The sequence below is a fragment of the Anomaloglossus baeobatrachus genome, chromosome 2 (genome assembly GCF_048569485.1).
Source record: "Anomaloglossus baeobatrachus isolate aAnoBae1 chromosome 2, aAnoBae1.hap1, whole genome shotgun sequence".
Classification (NCBI taxonomy): domain Eukaryota; kingdom Metazoa; phylum Chordata; class Amphibia; order Anura; family Aromobatidae; genus Anomaloglossus; species Anomaloglossus baeobatrachus.
Window position 1 is genome coordinate 68411372 of NC_134354.1, and position 24449 is coordinate 68435820.

General features: G+C 40.9%; 1 protein-coding gene across 7 annotated transcripts in view; it reads left to right on the top strand.

Annotated features, from left to right (window-relative positions):
• The window catches only part of ROBO2 (roundabout guidance receptor 2), a 1624265-nt gene that overhangs the window by 1397835 nt on the left and 201981 nt on the right, over positions 1-24449 (top strand). For all 7 annotated transcript variants that reach the window (XM_075335083.1, XM_075335084.1, XM_075335077.1 and 4 more), the window contains exons 3-5: positions 6593-6750; positions 9042-9162; positions 13750-13888. In XM_075335083.1, coding sequence (XP_075191198.1) covers positions 6593-6750; positions 9042-9162; positions 13750-13888 — 418 coding nt within the window. The remainder of the gene's footprint in view (positions 1-6592; positions 6751-9041; positions 9163-13749; positions 13889-24449) is intronic.

Genomic DNA, 24449 nt, shown 5'->3' on the forward strand with positions numbered 1-24449 from the left:
TTCTTTACGAACTTAATTGACCCATAATGTAATTGCCTTATATATTCCATATTCTTTCCTCCTACAATTATACGTATGCATAATTTACATCGCGCAAATGACCCTTTGTGTAATACCCATTGTTCTTCGTATGAATGCGGATCATGTAAAAGTTATCATTTTTTGCTATTTTCAACACAAGCATTTACATTCTCGGCATGCGTTGCGTGTAATCCTTATATAATTAGCCTCCGTGGGTTTTTTTTTTCTATACCATTTTGTACAATAGGAATAAAATGAAAATGAGCAATTTAAAACTGATGTTATGATTACCAATGCCTTCACTAATGACTTCCATGGCATGATTATTCCGTGGTGCTGTTTTGACAAGGTCTTGAAATAGTATCTTACTAAAATATTAGCTGGAATAAATTAACGACGTTCAAACAGAGAGAAGTAAGCAACTCTTGTGACAATAAAGGAAGGCGAAAAAAATATTCTTTATATCTACATATAGTAGAAGGAATAAATATAATTATATGATTACTTTCAGAGGAAAAGGGTTAACCATAAAGGGCTTCATGCTGAGGTTTAGTTATTGGGGTGCAGAGGTACAGTAACAGTTTCATCAAGACACTTTTGCCTAAGAAATCCCAGAGGTCCAATCTTACAACTGGCACATGGGAATTGGAATGCCCCGGTATAATTTCTGCATAAGGGTCTTGGGTCTTACCACTTTTTCATCCCTAAAAGTCAATGTTATGCTCACAATAGACCACACATGGTAAATAACGAAAAATAAGGTCTTACTTAAAACTGCTACACTTGACTCGTCCGGTTCTTGTACAGACTAGAGTTACAAACTGCGCAGTCTCTAAAGGCCCCTGCACAGACTGATACAACCATAACTTGGAAGACTCAGATAACCACTTGGATCATTGCTTCCTAAGTGGTCATCCAGGGCTCCACTTACCTCTTAAAGGATCCATGGGAAGATGCGGAGTAAACTAAGGTAAACCAGTTCTAATCTGTCAGGAGAAACACAAGAAAAGCAGGCTGTAGTTCCAAGAAGAGTCCACTTCAGAAATATAACCAGCAGGAAATAGAAGCCCGGGAAGTTTCAAATAGTTTCACCCACTGGGTGATAGGGCAGACTAAATTACATAATAGGAAACACTTGTTGGCAGAAAGGCAATGAACACAGTGTCCACACAGATACAAAGTGTTCAGAACCAGTACAGTGATGGAACCTGCCTGTGCCTTAGCAGAGAGGAAAACAAACCACAACACAGGAGGCTTCTGGATAAAATCCAAAGCATGACAGTAAGTATCCAAGTGGCTGCAGTTATTTGGTGCAGCTATACCCATTATTTAATGCCCTGAGAAGGAAACCAATGAGTTTTATAATTGTCTCATACTGTACATACATTTATATGTGTCCTTACCTTTCCTCATAGCTCGGCATACCTCTAAATGAGCTGTACAAGGTCACCAGCTTTAAAAAAAAAAAATAATAACATTTTAAAATTCTGTCAGGAGCTGTTTATGCTTATGGGTGTAACAATTGCCGGCCTGGAGGTACAGGGGCCCGGCCAACCACAGTTCCTGTTTCAGCTGAATGTGCATCCATTGGCATGCATCCAGCTGAAATGCAGTGCAGTAGAGTCCCATCAGGTCACTGCACTGCAATGTGCCGGCTGCTGATTATGGATAGCAATATTCACAACGCCCCATGCCCATAATCCAGCCCACCTTTTTGAACTGAAGATGGTGCTGAGAGGTGGACTGGATTATGAGTGTGGAGACCAGTGAATATTCATGTTCTTTAATAGCAGCACACGTGACCACCCAGCAGCTGGCTTCCTGCAGTGGCTGGCCGTTAACCTGTGCCACTATTAAAGAATATGGATATTCACTGCTCCCCACACCCATGATCCCGACTGTGTGGCACATCAAATATGTTGGCAGCTGATGGTGCTGTAAGTGTGAATACATGCATGTTTTGCGCTGCTTACATGCTTAGGTCAGTTGCCGGTATGACAGCATCAGAAGAGGACACCGAGAGAGCTGAGGGAAGGTGAGTATAATATTTTTTTTTTACTATGTTATGATGGGGGCATATACTAGAAGGGGGACCCAGGATATGGACAGATGGGACCATGATAGGGACATACTGTATATACTATGATGGGGTTATATATACCATGATATAGCTATGATGGTCATTCACCAGGATGGGGCCATATACCAGGATGGGTCCATATTTTGGACATATATACCAGGATGAGGCCATGATGTGGATTTATATACACAAGGATGGGGCCAGGATGTTTGACATATGTACTAGGATGGGCCCATGAATGGAACATATATATCAGGATAGGGCTATATATACCAAGTTATAGCTATGATAAGGGTCAAACAACATTATGGGGCCATGTTGGGGACATATACCAGTATGTAGCCATGATGGGGACATATTTACCAGGCTGGGAGACATATTTATTAGGATGTAGCCACGTATGCGGGACATTAGTACAGAATGGGGGTAATTACTACACAATGAAGGGAGGGGGGAAAACTCGTATGGCTTTATAGGATTTATTTGTAGAGCTGTAGGGGAAAAAAGCGCAATAGGGTCTTACCCGGTATGAGGGTAGAGAGACAGAAAGAGGTACACTCACCTGGTAGGGTTGTGCAAGTCACAACTCCTTATGATCGCATGTGAGTGCCTTTTTGCGGTTTAGCAGCGGCCCCGGAATGCAGTATATAATATATAGGTCAGGTAAAGAGAAAACCGGTTTAAATGCCGCGCTAAAACCACTGATGCTGTAGATGAAAAATATTTCCTTTATTTCATAATTCTACGCGTTTCAGAGACATCTCCGTCTCCTTCATCAGGAAAATAAATCATATTCTATCATATTTATAGGATTTAGAATGCTGTAATGGTCCACACATCTGACCAACATGTAGGTGGTCGCCCAGGTTCAAACGTTGCACCGGGGCCCATCAAATTAGCCACTGCTTATGCAATATGTGTCTTTATGTAGCCATGCTGCAGTCATGTCAATTGCAACTTGTTAAGGGCTTTGCTAGCATGTTGTAATAATGTAGTAAATTAGATCTTGTGAGAACTAGGAGTTTTTAAATAATTTTAGTAATAGTGGACACATCTATCTGCTCCTCATCTCCGTGGCCCAAAACCATTCAGTTCTGCTTGTAGAAATCACATGACAATCAACACATAGGAAGCAAAAACTAATGTCTTAAAAAAGAGCATCTTGTGTTGACTTGACTTGTACTTTGATGGGTTATCTAGTCAGATGAAGACCATTATATCAGGCATGGAAGGGCAATGTACAGGAACATAAATCTGTCCCAGTGATTGGTTCCTTTTAAGTGACCTTGCGCTAGCAGTGTGGTCATGGGTCTTCACATTAGAGTATAAATGATACTAGTAAAAGGGAAATAAATTTTCCACAATGGCCTCCTCATTGTGAGATTGCGACAGGTGAACATCAATCCCTTTTTTTCAACCATCTGGAAAACTTGTATGGTAACTCTCCCTCTCTCTCAGTTAGACAGTCACAGCTTTGTTTACCTTCCAGCATCTAAAAATATTCCAGGTTTTACAAATCCAAGTAATTCTTTGTGTTTAGGGAAGGCAAAAAAAAGCCTGGTTCTTTTGGGATGCGTAGGCAATTATTCTTCTCCTCTTGACAGGCCAACGTTTTTTTCTTCCTTCCAGCTTTGCTGTTTTGACCATAAACGAGAGGCTCATGGGACATGGACCAGATTGAAAAACTAGAAACAGACAGATGGTTATTTGTAATCATCATGTAAATGTAAATCCTATAGAGATATATTTTTGTGATAGCGATTGTCGTTGGAGAGAATAAATCTAAAGGGTTGATTTCCAATTGTTAGCCAAAATATTGTTTGATAATCTAAACTTACTTAACACCATTTATGATGACGTGGGAGAAAAAAAAAATCAATGCATTAATGTGCTGTGTCAGATCTCCTGCTAAACGACATGGCGTGGCCAAGACCTGGACTCCGGCCTAGTTTGGCAGGTGTTAGTAAACAGTTGCCTTGCTGGAAGCAATGATTCGTTTTCGGTGACAGGTGCTTGGGACTGTTTATTTGAACAGTTCTTGCTTCTGACACATATGAAATGTGCAGCTATTCAACCAACTTGAACACTATTCTACAATTTTTCCCAAAAATGTCTTTACCACCTTCGATGATTTTATATGACATCATGGTCAAAGCCTTGACGTCCCAATAATTGACATTCCATCCTTTCTTTATGATTTTTTCTACCTGTTGATTAATTAGTCAACTTGATGAACATCCCATATAAGCCGATAAAATCAGACTTTACATCAAAATCCAACTACTAAAGAGGGAAATTGTATTGTCCTTAGACGAAAGGTGACCAGCTTCAGCTGTGATCTTGGCATCACACAAGAGACCAGATGTATGTGGGAGGTTATGACTTGGGCTCATGGAGGGTACTGGCATAGAGGACTTTTGACATCTCGGGGATTTTGTGGAGCTTTCATATTCATTTAAGCTTTTTCCACTCAAACAAATTTGTGGAAAATTTGTTTGAGTGGAAAAGACTGAAATGAATATGAAAGCTCCACCGACAGTTATGGTTGGATTTTTTTTAGTTGGAATTGATGAGTAATCAATCAACAAATCAATGACATCATAAAATGATTTTATAAAACTCTACTATCACACCTTAGAAACTGCCGACAAAGTCTTACTGACTTCCTAAATTTTTTTGTTTCCTTTAAATGGAACCACGAGCAGCTCTGGGTGCATATTCTTAATTCCTGCCTAACCGTCCCTGCATCTGGTAGCATAGATAAAGAGATTTTTAGAAAAAGTATTTTTAAAGATATTTTATCTTATGCTAATGAGCACAGGGACTAGTCCCAAGAGTATTATATCCCTCGACTAGTCTGTCTTCTTAGCATGTTAGCACGCCCACAGGGGTGTACTAACATGCTATTGAATGCAGTGTCACCAGTAGTGCAGCGTGTACCTGTATCCTCTGTGAACGCTGTTCTGAATGCCCCGGCACTTCCGGTCATGCGCACTAGACCTCTCTGAAACTAGGACACGTACATCCGGCTTCATACTGCGCATGACCGGAAGTGTCCGGCATTCAGAAGCGTGGTCACAGCGAACACAGGTACACGCGGCACCACTGGTGATGCTGCATTCAATAGCATGCTAGTACACCCCTGTGGGCATACTAAAATGCTAAGAGGGTGGACGAGTCAGGGGATATAACACACTTGGGACTAGTCCCCGTGCTCATTAGCATAAGATAAAAGATTTTTAGAAATACTTTTACTAAAGATTCCTTTATCTATGCTAGTGTATACAAGGACCATTAGGCAGGGATTAGCAATATGTACCCAGAACTGCTCGTGGTTCTGGGTGCATATTGCACCTCATAGGTTCCCTTTAAAGAATTTCAGATTTTGGTGCTATCATGCAAGTCACTACTTACGGGTAGTACAGACGGAAGAGTAGTCAGGAAAGCCACGGTCTGGTAACAGGAGGGCACGTATGGATACTGGGAGAAAACAGAGACGTAGTCAGGTCACAATTCGAGGGTCAGAATTCCAGGAAGGCACATAATAGATACAGGGAGTAAACTGAGACGGGGTCAGATAACGGTCCAAGGTAAATGCCAGGAGGTCATGACAGGAACAGGTAGCAGGCAGAGAGGGCTTAAACAACAGTCCGGTGTCAGAAAACAAAGATCAGAAATCTAGCAGCAAGGCAGGCCAACAGCACAACAACTGAACCAGAATGTACGACTGACAAGGTTCAGAGAGCGCATGCTCAGTAAAAGAAGCAGAGCAATTACCAGGATGATGAAAAACACCTGAAAAATCAATCAACATGCCAGCTCAGTAGTCCAGGAGAACACAGGAGAGCATCTCCTAGTGTAAAAATCTCTGCACAGAGGAATCGTGATACTGTGAGCTCAGGAGTTTAGAAAAACACAGCAGAGCATCTCCTAGGGTGCAAGATGCTCTGCTCAGAGGAATTGTGACAGATGCTTTTTTTAAAAAAAAATGTATGTAAAATCTTCGGTTGTTTAAATCCATTTAGAATTTGTCTTGTTTTTATAATTATTGTCCCTTTTGTTTCCATCGGGTTGTTAGCCAATTACTTTGCAATGTAGCACTCATTTGGAATAGTAGCTGTGAAGTGGATGTCATCTTGGAGAGCTACAGCCAACTTGAGGGCCCTAATCCCTCTTTTAAAGCAAGTCATTTACATAAGATGCTAGCATATGTTACCTAATTTATTTTCAAATGAAGTGCTGATTTATGTCTTGCTTTTGGCATTCTTGGCCATGTCTAGCATAAGCCTGGAAAATTGGAACAAGCAGAATAGCGGGCGTTCACAGATTTTTACAGTATGCCAGGTCTGTAGTATCACTATGGAGTTTTCCGCTAGGCCTATTATAAAAAAAGAGCCATGACATCTGTAGCTCACTTAAAAATGTAATTATATTGAAAGTCAAACTTGTATATGTAATGTGGATTTAATATCCCGTATGTTTCCACAACAGTGCTTCGAGATGACTTCCGGCTCAACCCTACAGATGTGGTGGTGGCAGCTGGAGAACCTGCCATTTTGGAGTGTCAACCACCCAGAGGACATCCAGAGCCAACGCTCTACTGGAAGAAAGACAAAGTTCGAATCGATGACAAGGATGAGCGAATTAGTGTAAGTGAACTTGAAATTGTATTATTTTTGTTAATGTAATGTATAAAATGCAGATGTGGTCATTTCCAAAGGTTGTCACATTAGGGACATCGCCTTTTATTTCAAAGATGATGTAAGAATATGCTGAAGATAGGCTATTCTGCTAGCGATCACCTATAATCAGCAGGAAAAATTGGCAGCAAGTGTTTGATTTTTCTGCAGCACCACCACTGTTCAAATTTGGAATTGCATGAAAATTATTGAAATCAATACTGTATAGTTATTTATGGACAGTCTGGGTCCTCCAGAACGTAGGAGAGACTCTTAATAGATGATTTAGTCTATAACTAACTGACAAAAGTCTAAAAATAAGATTTTTTAAAATCATTTTAACTAGGTTTTTAATGAAGTGATTTCTAAACCAAATAGTGATGAGTGTGCACAACCATGCTCGGGTGCTTGGTACTTGTAACTAGTAATGAGCGGGCACTATCATGCTCGGGTGCTCGGTACTCGTAATTAGTGATGAGCGGGCACTACCATGCTCGGGTGCTTGGTACACCATGCTCAGGTGCTCAGTACTGGTAACTAGTGATGAGCAGGCACTACCATGCTCTGGTGCTTGGTACTCGTAACTAGTGATGAGCGGGCACTACCATGCTCAGGTACTTGGTACTCGTAAATAGTGATGAGCGAGCACTACCATGCTCGGGTGCTTGGTACTTGTAACTAGTAATGAGCGGGCACTACCATGCTCGGGTGCTCGGTACTCGTAATTAGTGATGAACGAGCACTACCATGCTCGGGTGCTCAGTACTCGTAATTAGTGATGAGCGGGCACTACCATGCTCGGGTGCTTGATACACCATGCTTGGGTGCTCAATACTGGTAACTAGTGATGAGCGGGCACTACCATGCTCTGGTGCTTGGTACTCGTAACTAGTGATGAGCGGGCATTAACATGCTCGGGTACTTGGTACTCGTAAATAGTGATGAGTGAGCAATACCATGCTCGGGTGCTTGGTACTCGTAAATAGTGATGAGCGAGCACTATCATGCTCGGGTGATCGGTCCTCGTAACTAGCGCTGAACGAGCAGTACCATGCTTGAGTGCTTGGTACTCGTAACTAGTGATGAGCGGGCACTACCATGCTCGGGTGCTTGGTACTCGTATCTAGTGATGAGTGAGCACTACCATGCTCTGGTATTTGGTTCTCGTAAATAGTGATGAGCGAGCACTACCATGCTCGGGTGCTTGGTACTCGTAACTAGTGATGGGCGAGCACTACCATGCTCAGGTGCTTGGTACTCTTAACTAATGATGAATGAGCACTACCATGCTCTGCTGCTCGGTACTCGTAACTAGTAATAAGCGAGCACTACCATGCTCGGGTGCTTGGTACTCGTAACTAGTGATGAGTGAGCACTACCATGCTCGGGTGCTCGGTACTCGTAACTAGTGATAAGCGAGCACTACCATGCGTGGATGCCCGATACTCATAATGAGCAGTTACTGCTCAGATGGGCGCAACTCGAGTACCAAAATGGAAGTCACTGGGAACCTCAAGCATGTCTTCCAAATATTTTCACTGACTTCAATTATACTCAGGTACTTGAGCCATGCTAATCTAAGCATCTGATTGCTCGTTATGAGTACCCAGCATCCTAGCATGGTAGTGCTCGCTTATCGCTACAAATAACCCTTATGCATAGTGCAGGTAGGATTTGCAGTTAAGACTAGAGATGAGTGGATCTGTTGATGTTCAGGTTTGCTGGGTTCATCCAGACTATAGATAAAGTTCAGTTTTGGACCCGGACTTGACCTGAACCCCATTTGTAGTCAACGATTGGGCAGTTTGGTTCTTCGCCCACATAACGCCAGCTATAAACAGATAAACAGAACACCTCTGGGGGATGGTGGGCATTTTTTTCTTATTTTTGTATATACTACATGAGATAACTCTGTTTTTACCCTCAGTGAGAGCCATTCAGAGACTGCAAACCAGTCGCACTGAGCGTACCTGAGCACAGTGATTCTCAATCGAGTGGTCAACATATGTAAAGCACCAGAACTCTGAACTCGAACACTGATTTTCTTGTAAAGTCCATGTTTGGTACGAACGCTGAACCCTACTGTTCGGGTTCACTCATCTCTAGTTAAGACATCAGATGTCCATAGTCATTTGATTAAATGCTTTTTTAAAATAAAGCAATTTTGTTTGGAAGCTCCTTCTAGACATTTTAAACATTTTCTTTATTTACTTGGTGCATAAATCCAGATTTGTAACTTCTTATTTCTTTTCATATTAAAGATTCGTGGTGGGAAGTTGATGATCTCTAACACAAGGAAGGGTGATGCCGGCATGTACACTTGTGTTGGAACCAATATGGTTGGAGAAAGAGACAGTGATCCAGCTGAATTAACAGTATTTGGTAAGATGGATATTTTTTTAAGTTCTTTTACTATATTTATTTGGCTTTTGCTATATAATGAAATCCTACTGTGTGTACATTTCAGCAATTAAAGAGGGCTATCCACCAGGATATTCCTATATAAACTAAAGCCAGTGCTATACTGGCGCTATCATGCTGATTCTAAACATACCTTTAGTTGTGAGATCGGATGTATACTTTCTGAAATACAGGCAAATAAAGTTTGTGAAATGCACTGTTATTTGATTGATAGCAGCTACAGAATATCTAATAGGAGGGTTGGGTTTGGCTAGTTATTCCCGCCGCTGTCTTTCTGTCCTTCGACCCTCCTTCCTCTCTCTGTAATAACATAGACAGGAAGGAGGAAGGACAGACAGTCAGACAGAGGTAGGAATAACTAGCAAAACCTGACCCACCTATTTTATATTCTGTAGCTGCTATCAATCAAATAACAGTGCATTTCACAAACTTTACTTGCCTGTATTTCAGAAAGTATACATCTGATCTTACAACTAAATGTATGTATGGAATCAGCATGATAGCGCCAGTATAGCACTGGCTTTAGTTTATTTAGGAAAATCCTGGTGGCTGGTGCTCTTTAAACATGTTCTACATTCGTATTTTTTAGAATGTATTAATTCGTCATAAAGGAGACCCGTCTTCAGTACTGTAATAGGAGTTTCACTATGTTGTAAAGCTGGGCTTTATGCTTTCATGTCTCATTACTTATATGAGCCATTTTTTTCTGCTATGCTTAATCTTTGCCTGCTGTTCTCCTAGGAGATAGGAATATCCTCAATGCACATTGCTCTGTCCTATAAGTAGAGTCCTAAGTCCTAAAGTAACTTCCCATGTTGTCATTTTGTAAACTGGTATAATATATAGTAAGGGATCAGCTGACATTCAATTGTGTGATATCACTTTTGAGATCTTCTAAAAGTTTGACTATTAAAGGGTTGTCATGTCACAGGGGTAGGTCATCCTTACCAGATCAGTTGGGTTCTCATAGGCAGCACCTCCACCGATCAGCTGTTATAAGCACCAGTGGTGCTGGATATAAACAAATTGAATGGCAATGCAATGCAAGAATAAGGGCTGTTCTGCAATATCCAGCAGTGGATGCTACAAATTGAGTAAAGCTGGTAAGTGCAGCTTTCTTCAATGTGTTGACATCTGACCGTCTCCATGGCTTATAACAGCTGATCAGTGGAGGTACTGTCAGTCAGAAAGAAGGAAGGTAGCAGTCTCACTACTCTTGTAAATGGATCTGCAGATCAGGACAGGTAGTTGGCAACCATCAAAAATACAAAGCAAAGAAGAGAGAAGAAAATCCCGTAGTCCATTCTTCTATAAAAATCTCAAATTTTATTAAAGCATTTAAAAAAATCCTCTCAGAAAATGACATGTTCTGGACTCCTTGCCCCATCTTACGCATTTCGGGCAGTGGTCCTTTCTCAATCCGAGAGGATTTTTAAAATGCGTTAATAAAAATTTTAATTTTTATAGAAGAAGGACTATGGGATCTTTTTATCTCTTCTTCCCAATGGGAGTCAGATCAACAACAATCTGAAGGATACGTCGTCAATATATCTTCTTCCTGGACAACCTATCTAACTAGAAATGAGCATAAAATACACAAATGGGTCATAGTTGGACAGCAACCATTTTCACTTGCGTTTTCATATGTTTTTAGGGCAAGACTGCAAAATTTTATAGCCATAGGAGAGGGGGAATGTATCAGTGCATAACTAGGCCAATTTGTAGCTTATGAAAGCTGAATGGCAACCCTTGTGAAAGGCGAAACAGTGTCCACACAACAGAGAAGTTCTTAAATAGCATACTTATCATCCTTGACAAAAGAAGACAACTTGACGTCTTACCTCTGTTGCTTCCCTTGTTGGAAGGAATGAATAGGATATTACATGACATTGTGAAGTCTCCTGGATTTATTTTTTTTGGACACAAAGTCCTTGTACTTGACACCATGGGGTATATTATTACCAATTTGTACCTTTCAAGAAAAAAAAAACCCATGCAGGTTTTTTTCTATCTAATAGAAATGGGTTTGACCTGACTACCATGTGTTAATACTAAGAAATGTGTCATCAAGTGGTTTCTGTTATGTCTCAACATTTTTGAGCCATGTTCTTTTTTTCCTAAATTTCAAATGTGTAAAAATACCCAATTGTAAAGATATTGTTAAAGTACCTGGATAATAAGCAGCACATGGAGGCCCCATAGCGAGTGATGGCAAGATTGTGTCAGTTGTGTAAGCCATTAGTAGCGTTACTCCTGCCAAAAGGACTTTGAGAGACAAAGAAAAATCAATAAGGATAAAAGGGATCTGGAAAAATGAAGTAATCTGCACAGGACAAGAGGTACACATTATGTGAACCTCCGCAGCACTCTGTATAGATATGTTGCTGGAAATATATTGATTATTTTGTTTCTGAGACCAACATCTAGTATAATAGAAAACAGAAATATTTAGATAGATAGATAGATTGATTGATTGATAGATAGAAAAATAGAGTGGGTGAAATAAGTATTGAGCGCGTCACCCATTTTCTAAGTAAACATAATTCTAAAGGTACTATTGATATAAATTTTTCACCAGATGTCAGTAACAACCCATCCAATACATCCCAAAATTCTAGAATGTATTTAAAAAAAGCATTAAATCTAGATCAAGAGAGGTATTTATTCCCCTATACTCTGCCCTGGTAAGACCCCACCTGGAATACTGTGTACAGTTCTGGGTGCCTCAATTCAAGAAACATCGATATATTGGAGCAAGTCCAGAGAAGAGCAACCAAGATGGTAGAAGGTCTGCAAACCATGTCATATGAAGACCATCTAAAAGAACTTGGGATGTTTAGTTCGAAAAATGGAAGGCTGAGAGGAGACTTAATAGCAGTCTACAAATCTCAGAAAGGAAGTCACAGTGCAGAACCACCCTTTTCTCATTAGAACAAGACAGTACAAGAAGCAATGGGATGAAACTTAAAGGAAGGAGATTCAGAATAGACGTTAGGAAAAACCTTCTGACAGTGAGGGCAGTCAGGGAGTGGAACAGGCAATCATGGGAGGTGGTGAGCTCTCCATCAATGGATGTCTTCAAGTGGAACCTGATAAACATATAGCTGGGATGATTTAAGAAAGCCTGCATTCGCAGGGAGTTGGACCCGACGGCCCTTGAGGTCCCTTCCAACTCTACCATTCTATGATTCTATGATAATTCACAAAGACGACGAAATCAAACCATAGAAGTCCATAAATGAAATTATGTGTAATAATGAGAAATGACACAGGGTAAACTATTGAACATACTGAGATTTGATAAATACTTTGCAGAAAAGCCTTTGTTGGAGGTCAAACTAAATGAGTGCCAAAATTTGCAATTTTTTCTCCCAGAATCGTGGATCAAGTCTAGTGATGGGTGAATAGTAACTATTTGTGTTTGGATTATTCGTAACAAATCCCAAAGTACTATACCGGTATTCGTCATGAATATCGAACCTAATACAAGTCAATGGGGAACCCAAACATTTTACTTGTTGTAATGAATACTGGAATAAAACTCGGTATTCGGTAAGCATTATTCGAACACAAATGCTTACTATTCGCCCGTATCTACAAGGTATATATATATATATATATATATATATATATATATATATATATATATATATAATTCAAGGTATATGGACTATTGATAGGATATAGACATTGTATTACAAAGTAATTAAGAAAAAAATCATCCACATTTAATCAGCTTCATGTGGTTACTTACATAACCCTTAATAGTTTCTTCTAACCGGTACATTCAAAAACTAATTTTTCCTATTTCTGGTATTATACCAGAGGCCCTATTTGATCCTATCAAAAAGATTTGTTAAAACTCTGATCCAGCCTGTAGCTTTGTTTTATTAATGTAACATTTTTTTTAAGAGAAGCGTGGTTATTATCGCACGTTGTCAGATCATATCCAGGGAGATTAGCGCTGAAAGCAAGTTATGCCGGGGCCTCTAATCGAGTTTATCTCGCACATGTAGCATGTTAATTGTATTGGCAGTAGCAGGGCTCTCCGCTCACTCTATAGTTTTGCAATTAGCTGTTTGACTGATTAAAATGGTTCTTCTAAGACTCGAGTTGTTGAAAAATAAACCAGTCCGTGTTATTTTTTAAAGCTATTATTGCTTTGTGTGTCTTCCATTTTGAGGCTATAATTGGCTTCGATGGTTTCCACAATGCCCCTCTGAAATGTAGATAATATTCCTCCCTTGAAGGAAAATATCCTGAGGAAATTAAGCAAATCAACCATCACCTCGTCTTTACATGCATCCCTAATTGTTTCATGTTCCCATTCGCCACGTATGGTAAAGCTGAGATTTTTTGTAAGGATTCCAAATGGACATCTCATCCATGTCCCTTCTATCTAAAGTATCATATCCAATTAAGAGTAGCTTTTATTTTATTTTATATTGCGCAAAGGTAAAATGTTGACCTAAAGCTTTTCCTAATATTTCTCGAAGGAATTGTTAAAGGACTTAATAACGACCATTTGTCTTCTCTTTCCCTCTCAAGAACGACCCACTTTTCTCAGAAGACCTATTAACCAAGTTGTGCTTGAGGATGAAGCTGTAGAATTCCGATGTCAGGTCCAGGGGGATCCACAGCCAACCGTCCGGTGGAAAAAAGATGATGTTGACTTGCCGAGAGGAAGGTTGGTCTTCTTTACTACTTTTGTAATAGTATTTATTGGTTTATTTTCTTTCGACAGGTAGCATCCTCGATTCAGTTTCTTAACAAGTGCTGTATTCTTGCCTTTATTTTGAACAGAAGTGATTTATCTTATATTGTTAAGACTTTAAATTACTTTATATATTTTTGTAAAAGTCATCAAATCCAATAATTTCCCTTATGATTGCAACAACATGTAATTCATATTAGTCCAGCCTTTGGGATAACACCACACATAACATATTCTCATCTACATCGTATGAATATTGTGATGCTCGACACAATGTGGCATAATGTGATGCTAGTCACTAAGTGGCGCTAGATACTAATTGTGTGCAGTTCAGATGGAGAGGTAGTGAAACAACCTGGGATCAGGAACCAGGAGGACACGATAGGACACAGGGAGCAGGCAGAAACGATATCAAGATACAGACCGAGGGATAGGATTCCAGGAGACTACGTATAGGATGCAGGGAGGAGGAGGAGGCATGGTCACGAGAAGGTCCGATGTCAGAAGCCAGGAGGTAACAACAAAGTCAGGGAGGTGGGCAGAGCAGAGTCAACTACAGTCCAGGGTCAAGAAGCCAAGATCAGATAACTGTACACAAACAGGAGCCAAGAGCACTTACTGCAGAACCAGGAAATACGACTGGCGATGTTCTGGGTGAGCATGCTCCCAAGTGAAGCAAAGCAATCACCCGGAACGAGGAACATCTGAGAAAGCCCCTCCTAACACCAGCACAGGACCCAATGCTGACAAAGAACCCATCCACAGGAGCTCAAGACAAACAGCAGAGCTTATAAACCTGCAAAACACTCTATGCAACGGAACAGGCACTGACTCTGCAGGAGATCATGGCAGAACATAACAGAGCACAAGATGCTCCCTGCATTGGAACCGTGACTGATATCTTTCCTGTCCACACGGAGTGAAAATATTTTTGGACCTTCTATCTGAAATTTCAGATGGAAAGTTCATAGTGGAAAAGAGTAGGAGGAAAGTGGGAAGGATGTGATCAATTTTCAACCATAGAAATTGTCTTATTACAGTATGTGGAATTTTAATGCAGTGCTTCAATTTCTTTTGAGAATTGGTTGTGGATTTGTGGTGTATTCTCCATGTTGTGGTCAAAGCTTAATTTTGGATCTACAGCAAAATCTATAAGACCAGATTAAAATAGAACCAGTTTACTTCAAGGTTAAAATTCAATAAAAAATAAGATCCACAGTCACTTTCCCGATTAATCCATGGTAGGACTTTTTTGATCTTCCACTAGTGTTTTCATGTCCAGCTTTCAACTATTGATGTATCAGCCAATTTCAGGCTTCACGTGATGACGCATCATCAATATCGGTCTGATGTTCTGAGCAAAGCATTGCCCCTACTGAGTCAGATGAATTTTAGTGTCTTTTGTATACTACATAATATCTGTTTTCCTCATGGAAATTCACAGGAAATACTTCATTAAAATTGGCACGATTTTTTGCCTAGGGTAATGTCAATGATTTTGACTCCTTACATGTAATCTACTAGGTAAAACGAGTCTGGTGTCAGAAAATAGCCTATTACCCTGGCAATATGTTCCTGCAGGTAAGAACACGGTAAAAACAATTGTGTTGGCAGATCAACTATACATTTTGTGGTTTTAGCATAGTTTTAAATTAAAACTTGTCTCCGTACGTGTAACACCATGACCTTAAAGTGAACCTGTCAGGTGCAATGTGCACCAAGAACCACGAGCAGTTCTGGGTGCATTTTTCTAATTCCTGCCTAACTGTCCCTGTATATAGTAGAATAGATAAAGAAATCTTTAGAAAAGATATTTCTAGAGATCATTTATGATATGCTAACGAGGCCAGCAACAAGTCACAAGGGTGTTACTTCCCCTTGCTAGTCGGCCTTCTTGACATGTTGCTTACATGCTAAGAGGGCCGACTAACCAAGTGAAATCACAACCTTTCTAGTGGTCACTGGCCTCATTAGCATATTATAAAGGATCTTTAGAAATACTTTTTCGAAAGATCTCTTTATCTAGGCTACTAGATACAGGGATGATTAGGCAGGGATTAGTAATATGCACCCAGAACTACTCATGGTTCTGGGTGCATATTGCACCTGACAGGTTCCCTTGGGCAGCATCCCTGTTGAGTCACTGATTCATCTTTTGAAAACATCTCAATTCCTTTTGATTGATTGCTCCACAGCTGATTGACGGCAATACAGATATTTTGTAAGCTTGGTGAGACTCAGGTGTATACACCTCAGCTCTCTTCGCATGACATTCAGATCCCTTACCTACATGAGTATCAGCTGCCTGATGTCAACCGGTTGGAGTGATCGATTGAAGGGAATGACTTGGCCAGGATGCTCTACCTCCAAGATGACTTGGGTTTATTGCAAGATAACTTGCGTTAACACCCATATATCTTGGGTTTACACTCACACAGTGGCAAATTTTCAAATTAAAACTATGGCAAAATCACATAACCTATAGAGCCCAAAACATCAAAGCTTTTCTGTGGTATTCTGGTGCAAAATCTTTGAAAGTCACATAATTTTGGTGCAGCCCAAAGCTATGCTAAAATTATGTGATTTATGGTATTCTCACGTTGTTTTTGAAGGATGGAGGAGTGGCAACTGCCAGTTAAGGGGCTAAGTAAGATTAGTATCAAGGCACTCACAGAGGTGCACTCCACTTGTCCGTCTGACTAGATTACATTCTCTCATTAAGACTCGTGAGATCAACGTCAGTCTTGCTGTATGAAACTCTTTGTTTAGAGCAGGGTTCCCCAACTCCAGTCCTCAAGAGCCACCAACAGTGCATGTTTCAGGATTTTATTATCATTGCCCTGGTGGTGGAATCATTATCTGTGCAGGTGATTAAAGTATCAGCTGTGTAATGCTAAGGAAATCCTGAAAACATGCACTGTTAGTGGCTTTCAAGGACTGGAGTTTGGGAACACTGGTTTAGAGGCTAACACGATTTCTATTACCATGTAATTGCCTACATGAGCATGGGAGTAGGTTTCTCATACCAGGTTCCTTATAACTTACAAAGAAAATCACGTTGAGACATCACAATTTAGAAGTGGTCTTCTAAGGGTGGGGTCTTCTCTAAAGATATGATGATTTTTATACATAATACATGGTGGATCTAAAATTCTGTCTTATTGTTGTCTGGTCTTGATAATGGGTGGTGTCCTCAAAGAGCTGGTGTCTTCTAAGCGGTTTCAGTCATCAAACTCTATATATTTTACATAAAAAATTATAAACTCTATATATTCTACAAAAAAAAGGATAAATGGCCGGATTCTTTTTTGTCTGCAGTGTGTTCCTAGAAGAGGTCATCCATTATATGGTTTCTAATGAATGGATGCCCTTAAATGTAGGCCAAGCATGGGGTTTAGGAAAATGACACATCTTAGAGGGCAGCTGCATGCTGTAATTACAAAGTATGTAAAACAGAAATTCTTCTCTTCGCTCGGTGAAGAGATTTTCAATTACAAGGGGAAATTTATGACAGTGTAATAACTATTCTAACCTCCTGCACAGAAGAGAGCTGCCGTTCCAATAGCTTTTCATCACCGCCGGGGAAGATCTGTTCTTTTCTTGGCGAAAAATGTACTTTGACTAAATGTTGTTGCCCAGACTTTAGCAGTCTTTTTTTTTATTTTTTAGTTTTTTTTGTAACTGTGCAATAAAATTTCAGACTTTACTTTTCTGAAACACTAATAGACATTTAATGATTATAAGAGGACAGCGCTTAGGAACAGGAAATGCCAAATCGACCAGGGAAGCTTGGCTGGTGCCCCGCACTTCAGTCCGGGGGAATGGAAAGCCTAAATTAAATTTCTTAAAATAAATGTACGGAGCTGATCTGCTGCTTTTTACAGAATGAGGTTAAAGAAATCTAGTAAATCGGGCACTGTGCTTTACTACTGATGTGTAATGTAATTTCATAGTATACATTCTCATGTAATATATATTTTACTTCCCAAAGTGGCAAATTACTATATCAGGCTTTTCAGCTATATCAAAATATAGAGAGGATTCACCAGAAAGATTAATTTTAGACTAAGGCATCTATATGATATTAATGTTTAAGATAGCCTGCCACTTATTGTTTTGTGTTTTTACACAAAGAGGAACAATTCTTCTGCCTGGGGTGACTCTTGATTCTGCTCTCTCCATCAAGTCACACATCCAAACCTTCTTCACCTCCTGCCACCTCCAACTCAAAAATATTTCCTGGATCCATATATTCCTTTCCCATGAAGCTACAAAATCACTAGTGCACGCCCTTAATATCTCCCACCTGAACTACTGGAACCTCCTGCTCTGTGGCCTTCCTTCTAACAGTCTTGCACCCCTACAATCTGTTCTACACTATGCTGCCTGACTAATCCACCTGTCCAACACTACTCATCAACCTCTCCTCTCTGCCAATCCTTTCACTGGCTTCCCATTGCCCAACGACTCTAGTTCAAAACCTTAACCATGACATACAAAGCCACTCACAATCTGTCTCCTCCATACATCTGTGACCTAGTCTCCCGGTACTTACCTGCATGTAACCTCCGATCCTCACGAGATCTCCTTCTCTATTCCCCTCACATCTCCTCTCCCCACAATCACAAGCAAGATTTCTCCCGTGCTTCCCTCATATTCTGGATATCTCTAACCTAGCGTATCAGACTCTCACCTCTCTTAAAAGCTTCAAAAATAACCCGAAGACCCACCTCTTCCAACAAGCCTACAACCTGCAGTAACCCTCAATCCTCACATGACTATCTCCACCCTCCCTCACCTACCGTGTCCTCACCCATCCCCTGTAGACTGTGAGCCCTCATGGGCAGGGTCCTCTCTCCTCCTGTACCAGTCTGTGTCTTGTATTGTTTATGATTATTGTACATATCCCTTTTTCGGAATCTGATAATATTTTTCTGTTGCCCTTACTTCTCTCCATTTCTCATCTTCTTCACTTTATGTAATTCCAGTCTCTTTAGCCAACTGGGAGTGGTACTCAAGAAAACAAAGAACACGCCCATTTGGCTAAAGAAAACAACATTTACCTAAAGGGAAGAGGAGGCCATATCTCAAGAAAGCAAAGGTGCAGAAACAAAAGGAAAACAGAGAAAGAATCAGCATCGCGTAGTGCCCCTGAATCCATCAGGAACTACAGGGTACTGCATCCTGTCATAGATGCAGAGCCTACCCCCAGGGACCTGGAAGACCGGTGCCGGTAACAGCAAAACATATTTTAATCCCTGTTTTTCCCCAAGGACTGGTGACAGACTAGAATTGGACCCAATGGATAGCCACCTAGGGGTCGAGCCGATCCAGTCCACTAGACAACAACCAGGTGGGAGGGGTCAGACAGTCAGGAAGTGGAAGTGAGAAGAGACAGACGTGACTGTGGTGACGGGAGTGTGTAACGGTGACCTGAGGGCCCAGGCGTGTGGTTGTCGGTGGAGTACGGTGGAATACTCCCGGAACCATAGCACCGATGGGGTACAGAGCCCTAGGTCAGGCAAACGCTCCAGGCAGACCTGATAAAATCTGCATAGTGAGGGGACCATCCAGGATCTCACTGACTGTAAAGTCTGGGGGCACCAGTAACAGGAGAGCCAGGGACTGGAACAGAACACCCCACAGGGTTCACACTGCCTGCCGTACGGACTAAAGCCTGAGAGACTACAAGGAGAGGACCCCCAGATGCTCCAAACCATGGGGACCCAGCAACTTGAGAAAGGTGCAGGGGAAAGAAGCCACCAGGTCACCAAACCGGCACTGGGTCTAAGGGGACCAGCGGTCAGGACCAGCCTTTCTCCGGGTACCAGCCATTCAACTGCAGTGAGTAAAAGACCCATTTTCACAGCAATCTCTTGTGTGGCCTACCTTCTTTCCACACCTAACTCCATCTTCTACGCCCTGGGGCCCAGGCCCTACTTGCGGAGTGTCCAACATGCAGACTGCCACTAACATCAGCCCCGGCAGTGAGAAACTCTGCAGCGGCGGTTCCATCCCCATAACCGAAACCCGCAAGTGGCGTCACGATACAAACTTTATAAATATTCTCCTGTACATAACCCCCTTCAAACGGCCCCCAGGGTCACCGAACCGGGCAACCGCCACCCAGTGAACTGTCCTCGTAAATATGCAGCCCGGAACCGAGTACCCCATAGCCCTGGGGTGCTACAATAGCAACGGCATTTACACCAATAAAGAATTATAAATTTATGGCAAGTGATAGGACCTCTGTAAGAGTTTAGATTCAGCTGTACCCTTTAAAGATAATAGTGGAATGTCAGAAGCTGATCTGAACCCCTAATACCTTATTCACATCATGTGCATTACAATTATGCTGTGACAGATGCAGCCATCATCCATAGACTAGAATAGCATTTGTTTAATGTACGGATCATTAGCTTTTCAATCATTTTTTATGATGTATACATTGAAGGGCATCTGTCAATATAATCAACCTTCTAAAGCCATCTATACAGGCATGTAGGTCATAGGAGGCTGAATAAAATGATACCTTGATATCTATGATGCAATGTCTTATTCCAGAGAAATCAATGTTTTTCTTAATATGTAAATAAGCTGTTAAGATCTATGAACTGGACATAGCCCTCACTGAGAATCAGCCTAGATAGCATATTTTAAATGAGAAATGTTACCAGTGTGAGACATGTAATAACTGACAGTCTGCTCTCCTGATCTGACTGCCAGGGCTGTATGTGCTTACAAAGTATAAAAGAGCCACATGTGTGATTACAGACTCTTCTTTAGCTTTCATCTCACACAGCTATTGTGTGAGAATAGGCAATAAAGCTAAGCTAACAGCTCTGCGAGGAAAGCTGCTAGAAGTATTTGTAATTGAGCTGACATCTGTGAGGAGATCTGCTAGAAGTGTTTGTAATGGGACAAAACTCAATGAGCAGAGCAGACTGTCTGTCATTACATGTCTCACACGTGAGAGTCTGTTCTGATTTCACTACAGAGCTGATTCCCTTTATTCTGATGCCATTATGGGTGATGACTATGAGTGATGGCTGATACTTTGCTCTCTGTATGCATCTTTTTTACATCATAAAAGCTATTGACTAGCTCATAATGTATACATTTATTGGCTTCCTCTGACATATAATATACTGTGATACCTTTTGTTTTTGCAAGATGTACTATAGCTAGGTTTACTATGCTACCGGTATTTCATGATTTTTATACCAGCATATTGATGTATTATAGCCCGAAGGAAACCAAAAAAACACGCCTTTGGCCCTTTTGTGATAATAGAGCTTTATGGACATGTTCGGCGTTTATGAACAAACTTTTTGCCCACATACACACTAAATATAAAACGAAACATAATAAAAATGTAAAACAATAATATTAGAAATAGTATTACATGTGTCAATTTAGTAGAAAGTACTGATAAAGGTGCCGATAGATATTGCTGTACAGCCTCAGTGTGGGGATTTGCCGCGGGTACACTACTTTGACCGGTTCTTGAACCAAGTCTCTAGTGACAAAATGTTAAAGGAAATTAAGATTGTTAGCATCAATAAAACAGGAGTCTTTTACAGAGCTACAAATGCTGGATGTATCCGCGGACCGCAGGGGGAAAGCAACCGCTCAAATACAGCTAAAGTTAAGACATAAAATTATATTTGTTTTCCAGTTGAATTGGATTCCAAACTTCCACCCTCATTTTTTTTCTACTAAACTCTGTAATGAAAGGAATGTAATAAAGAGAAACAAACAAACGTTTTATAATATTTTCATTATTCTTCAATTATGAATTGTCCAACATAGATTATGTTCATTATGATACTTCTAGTGGAGTTCTGTAAGAATGGATACAATTTCCTCTAGGCAGATATATGTTAAAGAGGACCAACACATGGATTTTCCTACATAAACTAAAGTCAGTGCTATACTGGTGCTATCATGCTGATTCTATACATACCTTTAAGGGTACTTTACACATTGCGACATCGCTAGCATTTGCTAGAGATGTCCAGCGCGATAGCACCCGCCCCATCGTACATGCGATAGCTTGTGATTGTTGCCGTAGCGAACTTAATCGCTACGGCAGCTTCACACGCACATACCTGGTCGGTGACGTTGCTGTGAACAATCCCTCCTTCAAGGGGGAGGTGCGTTCGGCGTCACAGTGACGTCAACGCGACGTCACTAAGCGGCCGACCAATAGAAGCGGAGGGGCGGAGATGAGCGGGACATAACATCCCGCCCACCTCCTTTCTTCCGCATTGACGGTGAAGGCAGGTAAGGAGATGTTTGTCGTTCCTGCGGCTTCACACACAGCGATGTGTGACACCGCAGGAACGAGGAACAATATTGTATCTCCTGATGTAGCGACATTATGGAAATGAACGACGTTACACAGATCAGCGATTTTTATCGCTTCTGTGCTCGTTCATTGTCGCACATAGGATTTACACGTTGCGATGTCGCTACCGGTGCCAGATGTGCGTCACTAGTGACGTGACCCCAACGATATTTCGATAGCGATGTCGCAGCGTGTAAAGTACCCTTTAGTTGTGAGAATCAGATGTATAGTTTCTGAAATATGGGCTAGTAAAGTTTGTGAAGCGCACTGTTATTTGATTGATAGCGGCTACAGAATACCTAATAGGTGGGTCTGGTTTTGATAGATATTCCCGCCCCTGTCTGCTGCCTGTCCTTCCTCCCTTTGTGCTTCCTCCCTATCTCCTCCCCTTGTATTAATAGAAACAGGAGGAGGAAGGACTGGTAGACAGACAGGGGTGGGGATGACTAGCAAAACCCAACCCACCTATTAGATATTCTGTAGCTGCTATCATATTGTTTTTAGCTCCAACATTCTGTGGCACTTAAGTTCTTAGTAGATCTTTAAGTTTGAGTTGTGTTTGGTAGAGAGTTCCAATCAGTCGCACAAGTATTAAAATGATAAAATTCGAGGGGAGCTTACATTATATTCATTAAATGATCACTGTCTTTTCATTAAACTTTGCATAAGTTAATAGCACAAATAAAGTAAAAAACCTTTGTACTATAACTTATAGGGAAAGTAGGCTTCATGCTCCTCTAGAGAAAAACATTCAACTGCATCTTGATCGAAGAAAGCTGAACTGCAAACTAAATTAGTGCAGAAACGACAACACAATTAGAGACCAGACAGACATAGGTATAGAGAAAGGCAGATTCTGCTACAGCATCTAGATGATGTATCTCACTTTAGAGCTCTTAATACATCTTTAAGTTTGAGCTGTGTTTGGTAGAGAGTTCCAATCAATTGCACAAAGATAAAAATTGTAAAATTCGGGCTATCTGCAGCCACCACTTGGAGGACCTTACTGTATACTCATTATATGATCAACTGTCTTTTCATTAAACTTTGCATAAGTTAATAGTACAAACAAATATAAAAAACTTTATAATATTCCTGTGATGCTAGACACTACAAGTGTCAAGCTGCTACCAGGGGAAGCCGGGGCTCTAAAGCAGAAGACACTAAACGGAGCAACGAGAATCAGGAAGTAAATACACAGTGTTCTCGTACACTGCCTCACAGCACAGCTGGGGAGCAGAGCTGCGGGGCGTGCGAGGAATAGTCAGGCGAGCCGGGTCAAGCACGGTACGGGCAGAAGGAGGACCAGAGAAAAGAGCAGAAGCGGTGTCAAGGTCAGGCCGAGGTCAGTACCAGAGGAAGCAACCGAGTGGGGAGGTAGGAGAGGGGACAGAAGACTGTAGGGACGACCAGGGGATGGAACACAGTTGTCGATTCGTATTGAATTGATGATACCCTACAATTTTTTGATTCACTTTTTTTCTCTATCTCGTTCCATTTTCGAGATAAAAATGCTAACTCAGTTGTTTTCCACCAAGTGGCGCTATAGGTGGTTTCATTGCATAGTGCATGGCTACTTTACTATACCTAAACACCACTTCTATTCCTATAGCTGCCGCTGTTCTCAGGTTAATAGCGGTGGATAGGATATGGGTGGACATACTCACCCGAGTGGTGTAACCATGCTGCTGAGCAGAACTGTCGCTCATCGAGAGCGTCTTGCACCCCCGGCACCACATCTCTCCGATGTGCTTCTGAAGATGGAATCTGCAACAACCCCTTTATTATAAATCCATTTTTGTATATCCCCTTTAAATCGCCACATGTACCTTTGGAAAGGAAACGTCATGTTATTCTGAGAGTCTAGAAAAATATAAAAGAAATGTAAGACATTTTTGACAACTAATTAGGTAGAAAAAAAAGACAAAAATAAATCAAAGCACAACATAATCTGTGTCATCTTCCTCAAGGCTCAGAAGAACATATTCTACATCAGCTGTAGAAATTTCTTACATTTTTTTTTTACCTTTGTAGGAACAGATGGTTATAGCTTTTCTGTGATTTACTTTCTTATTTTTACTTTTTTTCCCTCCAATTTTCTATTTTTTTTTATATGACTTTTTCACAGCTGGTAACAGTCAAATCCTGGTACGGTGATGATGGGGCATGTTATCCAGGGGCCAA